At 41.8% G+C, this 8,854-nt stretch overlaps 1 protein-coding gene and 1 pseudogene across 2 annotated transcripts in view; one reads left to right on the top strand and one right to left on the bottom strand.

Annotated features, from left to right (window-relative positions):
* On the top strand, positions 1 to 2,284 carry chst2b (carbohydrate (N-acetylglucosamine-6-O) sulfotransferase 2b). The gene has a single exon (XM_085173256.1). The coding sequence runs from the start codon at positions 563 to 565 to the stop codon at positions 1,958 to 1,960; it is 1,398 nt and encodes a 465-aa protein (XP_085029382.1). The 5' UTR covers positions 1 to 562; the 3' UTR covers positions 1,961 to 2,284.
* A 234-nt stretch (positions 2,285 to 2,518) lies between these two features.
* Positions 2,519 to 8,854, bottom strand: part of LOC146511472 (sodium/hydrogen exchanger 9-like) — a 64,904-nt pseudogene continuing 58,568 nt past the window's right edge. Inside the window, exons 15-16 of the transcript XR_014876208.1 lie at positions 5,700 to 5,805; positions 2,519 to 5,620 (exon numbers count right to left, since the gene is read on the bottom strand). The product of XR_014876208.1 is annotated as a sodium/hydrogen exchanger 9-like (transcript). The remainder of the gene's footprint in view (positions 5,621 to 5,699; positions 5,806 to 8,854) is intronic.

Raw genomic sequence — 8,854 nt, 5'->3', positions numbered from 1 at the left:
CTTGGTCCTGCTATTCAGATTGAATCGGCCCAGTTTGTATTAGTTGGACGAGCAGAAGAACGAGACGGAGAAACGTGTAAGAGCCCTAACTGAGGATAAATGCGTTTCTCTGCTCCATCATGGCAGCTGCGGAGTAATTTAGAAGATCCGGCCCGTCGCGCGGAATCGTGAGCGACGCCCGAATCCACCGCATTTCTGAGGATGTTTCAGCTGGTAACTGCGCGAGGATGCTTCCGCTGAACGTGCCCAAACTGGGCGTCTGTTACAATGCTGAAGGCTTCTTGGTTTTTGTTTTGAACGCGGGCCAAACACAGAATCACTGCAAAGCCTGATATGGACAACTTTAACGCTCCTCTCTTCTGCCATTTCTATGACGAACATTGCGCAGTGCAGTGAAAAGGCTATATCGTTTAGTGGCTGTCGAACTGGTGCCGAATACATTACCTAATTCATCTGGGTGTTAATTCCCGTTGCAGCCCATAAACACACTACCGAGCGTGTTGGTGCACAGTCAATGTAAGGAGCTTCGTCCAGCGGTGAGAGCCACTCTCCGAGGGTACAGATGCGAGGCAAACAATATCATCAACCACTGAAGTTGACAGCGCCTTGGGAGAAGGATGCAGGCTTTGGAAGGAAGCTTAAAACATACAGGAATCATACCAAGATAATAGCACAGCCTGGGATCGTGATGAAAGTGCTACGCAGGAAGAGGATTGTGTTATTTATGGCCTATTTGTTACTGCTCGTGCTCACTATGCTTAACTTGGCTAATTATAAATGGACTAAGGAGCCGCAGCAGTGTAATCATCAGATGAGGAGCACCACTTATCAGAGCAGATCTGACATTCGCTTCCTGTACAGGCCCTCGCTGGCTAAGAAGAGGCAGCTTATCTATGTGCTGACCACCTGGAGGTCAGGCTCTTCCTTTTTTGGGGAGCTGTTTAATCAAAATGCAGATGTGTTCTTCTTGTATGAGCCAATGTGGCACATCTGGCAGAAACTGTACCCCGGTGATGCCGTGTCATTGCAAGGGGCGGCCAGGGACATGCTCAGCTCCTTATACCGCTGTGATCTGTCTGTTTTCCAACTTTACAACAGCCCGGGAGGTAAGAATTTCACCTCCCTCGGACTGTTTGGGGCCACCCTCAATAAAGTGGTGTGCTCATATCCCCTCTGCTCAGCCTATAGGAAGGAGGTGGTGGGGATGGTGGATGATAAGGTGTGTAAAAAGTGTCCCCCTCAAAGCCTTAGACTGTTGGAGGAAGAGTGCCTGAAATATAGCACCATAGTCATTAAAGGGGTCCGCATATTGGATGTAAATGTGCTGGCCCCGCTCATGGAGGATCCGTCCTTGGATTTGAAGGTGATACACTTAGTTAGAGACCCACGGGCAGTAGCCAACTCCAGGATCAAATCCCGACACGGCCTGATACGGGAGAATTTACAGGTGGTCCGCAGCAGAGACCCCAAACTCCGGCGGATACCTTTCGTGGATCCCGGGCACAAAGCTAACAAGAAGGATGGCTCAGACTACCACTCCATTGGAGCCATGGAGGTGATCTGCGACCGTACCTCCAGGACTTTGAGGACTGCCTTAAATCCACCCAGCTGGCTGAAGGGGAAGTACATGGCCGTACGTTACGAAGACCTGGTCGAAAACCCAGTTAAGACCCTGAGGAGCGTCTACCGCTTTGCCAACCTCACTACCAACCATGACATTGAGATGTTTGCTTTGAACATGACCAGTGGCTCCAGTTCCTCATCTAAGCCATTTATAGTCTCCTCCAGGAATGCCACACAAGCTGCAAGTGCATGGAGAACAGTGCTCAGCATCCAACAGATCAAACAAGTGGAAGACTACTGCCACCACTCCATGTCAGTTCTAGGTTACGAGAGAGTGAGAACAGCCGGGGAGGCTAAAGACTTGAGCAAATCACTACTGACACACTCCAGACTGTGAAAACATCCTCACCACCAAAGACCATTTAATTTAATGTTAATTTTGCATAGAGTGCCATTTCCTTATATTGTGGAAATAAAGCTTTACTTTAAGTCAATGTTCCTGGATCTACATCGGCCGCATTTGGAATGTACCGTCAGTCGAGCAGTTGCAGCTTCGTTGAAAAGGACCACTTCTTTTATACCGGAACACCAGACGGGACCTTAGACCTCGACACTGCAACGTCTAAGAACAATTGACTCAAAGCTGCAACTTTCAGAGAAGAGAAAAAAAAAAAAGGAAAAAGAAGCTACTGTATAATTCATGTATCTTGTTATGATGACACTTCAAAGTGGATGTTTTGGGGATATTTTTTGAATGTTCAAAAGAAAAAAAAATCTGTTTTCCAGTCTTCATACTGTCTGTAAAAGTGAAACTAGTTAAAGGAAGGGTTAAAAAAAATCCAACTGATTAAAAAAAAATAGAAAAAAAGAAGTTGACTGCTAATGTTAATATTTGAGACGTGTCAGAGACAATCACTGGATTGGATTCTTGTGCCATAGGTAGAGGTGTGATCAGAACAGCAGTAGTGTTACGGCTAGATTTTACAAAAAGGGGGACGTTTTGATTTGGGTTTTTCTTACATTTTTTTATTTTATTTTATTTTTTTTTGTCGTCACATCCTGACAGGATGATATCATACACTGTGGACAATGTCATAGCTCCAGATTTGGAAAAGTCTCTCTGTTGGTGTCGGCAGTCTGCTTGTTCTACCATTTCCAATGTTTACAATTGCTTGCTCTTATAAAAAAAACATCTGGGAATATTGCATTGAGTAAAGTTCATAGTTAACAATACAGTTTATGCATTTGTGTTGAACTCAGTTATTTTAACGCCTTCTTGGGGGGGGGGGGGGGGGGGGGGGGGAGTGGAAGTGGTTCACAAAATTGGCTGCAGGGAGTAATCTGGAAGTTAGCACACCAAAATAAGATGAAGGGTTTAATGCAGATTTGAATGATTCGGTTAAATTCAATGCAGTTTTATTTATTTAGCACCAAATCACAACAGCATTCTCCTCAAGGTGCCTTTTATTGTAAGGTAAAGACCCAGCAATCAAACACTTAGAGACCGTGGGAAGGGAAAAACACTTTTTAATAGGAAGAAACCTGAAGCAGAATAATAATAAATGTGCTACATTTATTTTAATTTACACTCAGGATGTATAACAAATTTTGTCTTTAAATGAATAAGCTTTATCAAAACTTTATTCAGTGCACACCTTTTGTCACTGTTTGAGAACCACTGTGCTGGAGAGGTGTCATATATTTGTTGCTATTTGCTACATAACCTAAAGGTGCCCTGTGGAGGTTTCTGGCAAACAAACTGTTTACATTCGGTGTTGCTCACCAGCATGAAGTGCGTGTGTGTGTGTATATATATCTGTCAGACAGGTTGGAAACAACTGCAAGCCACATTTGAAAAGTTATAAACCGAGTCTGTGTACTTCTCTATTGGTTTAGGTTTCCTGCTTTGTTTAGGTTTTTCTTTTGTGGCAAACTAATGCTAGTAAAGCCTGACGTAAAACAACTACTGAGTAGTATTTAAAACTCCACACGGTATCTTTAAGTGCATGGCTGAAAAACGTTAGTCACAATAGCTGGGGATATTTTAATAGCTGGGTGGAAGAAGTAATTACAGTTACTGTCAACTTCAATTCTGTTGGCAACAGCACCTTAGCAAAATTTCCCATTTCAAGAGTCACCTGTAAAAGTAACATCCAAACACATTCATTGTGCTAAATGCGTTTTTACACACCTGACTGTAGTTTCAGCCCTTTGCTCGGGATGCAAAAACGTCTAAAAATTGTACTTGAAAGCTCAATCGCTGGCGACTCCCACAACAACGACAAAGGAGACTTGAGAGAAGCTTCTTCCTCCCATGCGGAAGTAGATCCTGGTGAACACTGAAATTGGATTTACGTACCATATGGAAACTGACATGTAAAACAAAGTTTGCATCACCTTGAAATGCAAAAGAAGTTTTCTGCATCAAACGGATATGCAACAGAAGCAAACAGATTGTGTTATATAACAGTGATGTGTTGCTTCAAATATTAGCAAATAATAATAATAATGATAATATATAATTGCATTTATATAGCGCTTTTCGGGGCCCTCAAAGCGCTGTACAATCCCACTATTCATTCACTGTCACATTCACACACTGGTGGAGGCAAGCTACAGTTGTAGCCACAGCTGCCCTGGGGCAGACTGACAGAAGCGAGGCTGCCATATCGCGCCATCGGCCCCTCTGGCCAAATGACATAAAAAATAGTAATTGTGCACCGTGTGAAATATTCAGTAAGTATTTGTTTACTTTGATAGTTAGCTGCAGCTTTAAGAAACAGGCCTAATAATGGTGGAAAGCTGTTAATCATCATCTCTTGCTTGGAAAAAGCTCAAAAATTTAAATTTGAGTGCATACAAACAGGAACGCAATGTATACTTTAACAGACACATTCCAGAGACCCACCCATGCATTCACAACATAAAACGAAAAGCCCCCGCTTCAAGGACAATGGCTTTATTAATACACGTCGAACCATCTGCATATTCGCACAGCCTAACCTTCACAAATCGTATTTGTGCAGTAAACAACACCCCTGTTTGACTCAAGGGGGAAAAAGATGGGGCCCTGAGATTTACAGTGATGCACATAGAAAGCAGCAAAGTGCAATCTTTAATTAAAGCAGTTGGAGCGAAACTTCACATGCAAATAGTCTTTTTTTTCCCTCCTGAAAGCTGTTAGTACTTTTAACCATTTGGATACATTCTTGCACAGCAAAGAATGCTAAGGAAGACATGGAGGGAGATGGGGTGGTGGGGGTGGTAATAAATTTAGCAGAATACATTTGAATGAGTTAAAAGGATTGCAGCAGAAAACAGTGCAATAAAAGTTTAATAAGGGGCTGGGGAAGAGCTAAGCAAAGTTGGCAAGAAAATACCATTTCAGCTGATTAAGGGAAATACTGCAGTGTTCAATCACAGAGTACAGTGATGAGTAATTCTCCCTAAAGCTTGAAACCCGGGCATTACGTAACCATGTATCATGTAGCTGCCGTGCTTATAATGAATCTGTGACTTAACATATTACCTTTATTTATTTTTATGACTGCTGCTGCTTTATGACAAAGGTGAAAGGCACACTTAACATTTCTATTTCAGTTTCTAACTTCCCCAGTTTGAGACAAGGAAATCATCAGCGGTGCAACAGGAAGAGCGGTGGCCTTTGTAATTGTTTGTCTCCCTTCCTGTGTGAGTGTGTGTCTTTGCGTGCATTTCAGCACAGGGGGAGTGCATGACCTTTTGGGAACCATTGAAACTCTAACTCTCAGTCAGCTGTTGGCAGATTTCCTGACCAGTGACCTCCATTCACTGTGGGAGGTGGGGGTTTTGACATCAGGGAGCAATAGCTGATAAGACGAGGTTAGAGCTGAGTACTGGAGCCGCTTGCCTCCCTCGGTTGAGCTGGAGCAGTGCCGAGGCCCAGATCTCCGTCCAGCAGGTCCTCTTGGTGCTCGGATGCAGAATCGCTTTCGGACGATCCCCGCTGGCTCTCCGTTTCCCCCAAATCCAGGGTGTTTTTTCCTGCTTCTATCTCACACAGCTCTTCTTCTTCATCCTGAATTGCGAGTGGCAAATAACTCATATGTTCCTCAATATTTCGGGAATGTTGTAAACACAGAAAAAAAAAGTCTTACCTCCTGCACACGGGGGCTACTGAAGACTCTGGCAAATACACCACAACACTGTGGCAGTGACTCAGTCAGCGGGGGGCCACAATGAGTCAGCATTGGCTTTAGATATCTGTGACATTGTTAAAGGACTGTTCAAAACGTGTGTACGTGTCAGTGACTGTAAACAGGAGATAAGGTGAAATGGTCGGTTGTAGTCTAGCCTGTCCTCCAGCTCCACAGTCACAGTAATAGCTAACAACACTAAAGCACATATCAGATTTTTATGTATATATATATATATATATATATATATATATATATATATATATATATATATATATATATATATATTTTTTTTTTTTTTTTTTTTTGAAAGAATGAGTAGGACAGTGACCAGGTACGGTGTTTTACCTGTGCAGGATAAAAGGTCAGGGAATTTACATGTTACTGGTGTTGCGCTCCAGTAAAGAGTTAACTGGTATGGTCTGTTTTCTATTTTAGCAGCTGATGCTCGAGGGAAAGCCCAACTCTTTGTTAGAAAGAAGTGGTTAAAGTGAATCATTGCAGTTTATCATAAACATAATCACTGAGCGTGTGACTGCAAATTGTTTTAGATCAAAGCCATCAGACTTCCAGTTGTTTATATATGAAGACAGAAATGAGAGATGCAAATCTAAAAAAGTGTAATAAATCATAGTCCCCTTGTGCTCAAAGCAATAAAAAAAACATTATGAAAGTGTATTATTTCCCTTATGAGGTCACTGTCAGCTTACTGGCATTCAGTGCAGTTGGCCTTCCGTTTTGAAGATGGCACACTGCAGAGAGCTGGGATATTAGTCATTCAAGCTTTAGGTACTTGAGCTATTTTTGTTCCAGATTCTTATGCTGTTAGCATATTTAATATACATAGCCTTTGTCAGCTGAGTAGTTGTCTTAAGGAATAAAAGCTCCCATGCAACACAGAGAGATTTTCCAGGAGGGGATGTTGCATGAGAGCCAATGTCGAGATAAAAATAATTTGCTCAAGAAAAAAAAAGGAAAGGTAGCAAATGGGTCGTTATCTAGTTTCAGCAAACTGGGTCAGCCTTGCATTTGATTGAAACTAGAGGCAAGGTCACGAATGCCTTATAAATGTGATAAAGTGCAGATATGTGCATTTTGATTTTTGATCAGCGTTGAGAGGAGACGGTGGAAGCGAAGCGGTGCAGGTGGCAGGTGGTTACTAAACAATAACAGTGGCATATTTATAAGCTCTGGTCTGAAAAGTGGAGGTGAGTATGTTTGTGACATTTCGGAGCCCCCTGCTAGCATCTAATTTATAATCACCTTTCTGCAAGGGGTCATACTTTCCTCAATTTTTGCTTTGGAGGGGAAAAAACAACAAAAAAAACCGGACAAATTCCTATTTTACCAGTGCCATCAGTGTCAACCTTTGTACCTCACTGCCTTTTATGAGTAATGTGGGACTAATGTGGCACACAACTGCACAGTCCTCTGGCATGTGAACAAAAGAACAAGGGTAAGTGGAAAATAATCTAATATGGAAATTGGTACCAGCTCTCGCCATTCGGGTTCTGTTGTTGAAAATGTGCAAGAGGTTGGAATTATAAGCACCATTCTGGCAGCTAACAGGATTTATTCATAAAATGTCTCAAATGAGAAACAAGGGGACAAGGGGGGAGGGGTCTGAGGAGGAAGAAAAGGAGAGAATAATGTCTTCCTTGGGATGTGCCTGAGTGAGTTGTCTTCCTGTTGGCACTGCGTCCTCCTGTTCCATGCTGGCATGATACTCGACAGTGATGGTAATTATAACTGCTGGTTCTGCTTTCTGCTACACAATGGTGTCAGATTATATGTGTGTGCGTGTGTGTGTGTGTGTGTGAAAAGATCCTGAGTAGTTATGTGGGAGTAGAAGACCAACTGCTGCTTCAGCCACCATCACAGCAAGCACAAGTCCCACGCTGCACAACCCGCAGGTAACCTTTTACTGACCTTTCACGAGTTAGGGCAAGTATTAGAGGTATAATACATGTGATCAGCTACTAGAGTTCAGAAATTACAAAGCAGGTTAGTCTGGTTTGGTTAAACGCTTGCTGCGTTTCATGGGCTTCATGAAATCTTTTCATGCTATGTTTGCCAGGAAACCAACACAGATTTCAGCAAGTCATTCTAAGAAATAGTCTAGCACATAGCACGCAAAACGTCTCCAACAACAACCCACTGTTTTTGTCTAACATAAGTTACTTGTGCTATTTAGGAAATTGGTTGTAAATAGTCTGTTTAAACCTTGTGTGACATCACCTTGTGCTTTGTGAAGCCATGTAGTAAAGCTTCAGCTTGAGCTTTCTGTCAAATTCTGTGGTGACAGCCAGATCTGCATTTTTTTCATTCCATGCCAGTTTTAGATTTTTTATCTCTGACAAACTTTCCCATTGTTTTAAATCTGTTATCTATATATCTATATCTATCTCTATCTATCTCTATCTATCTCTATCTATATATCTATCTATCTATCTATCTATAGATAGATAGATAGATAGATAGAGATATAGATATACAAAATGAGAATTACAAAATGTCATGCTGTTGACAGCTAATTACATGTTAATAAGCAGATTTTGATTTTACTAGCAAACCATTCTACATTCATACTAATAATATTCTTATTCTGCAATAGAGATAAAATGCAGATAATGTAAAATCATCTTTATTTTAGTTTCTACAATGCAAAAAATGTTGCATCTGGGTCAGTGGTTTTAGACTTCCTGACATGCCCCACTTTAATGACCCAAAGGTTAACAACGCTGGTGAAGTTGTTCATTTTTCTTTCACTGAATTTCCCTCTATATTTCCCCTGGTCTGAGGCCTGAAGAGGCTATATTTGTGGCCCTGGAGGGGGTTTACCAGTATTTTAACATTTAAGCAAACGCTGTAGTCGAAAATGTCCAATACACGCGCTGTTACAGGCAGCCTTATTGATTACACATGAAATGCAAATCAATTAATAAACAAAAACGTCCAGTGGTACAACTAGTGAGGAAACAAGAGAACAAACAGAGGTCGCAGTTACCCTAACTCATCACACTCTCAACACCAATGCACAGTATTTTGATAAAACTTTGTAGGGGTGAAGAGTGGGGTCCAGGTAACAATCCATTAAAATTTCATGTACATCCACC

Source organism: Neolamprologus multifasciatus, chromosome 9 (assembly GCF_963576455.1).
Source record: "Neolamprologus multifasciatus chromosome 9, fNeoMul1.2, whole genome shotgun sequence".
NCBI classification, from domain to species: domain Eukaryota; kingdom Metazoa; phylum Chordata; class Actinopteri; order Cichliformes; family Cichlidae; genus Neolamprologus; species Neolamprologus multifasciatus.
This window is presented reverse-complemented; position numbering and strand designations above follow the sequence as displayed.

What these genes read in the sequence shown, in the direction of transcription:
- chst2b (XM_085173256.1), top strand. Translation starts at nt 563, where the DNA reads ATGCGAGGCAAACAATATCATCAACCACTGAAGTTGACAGCGCCTTGG.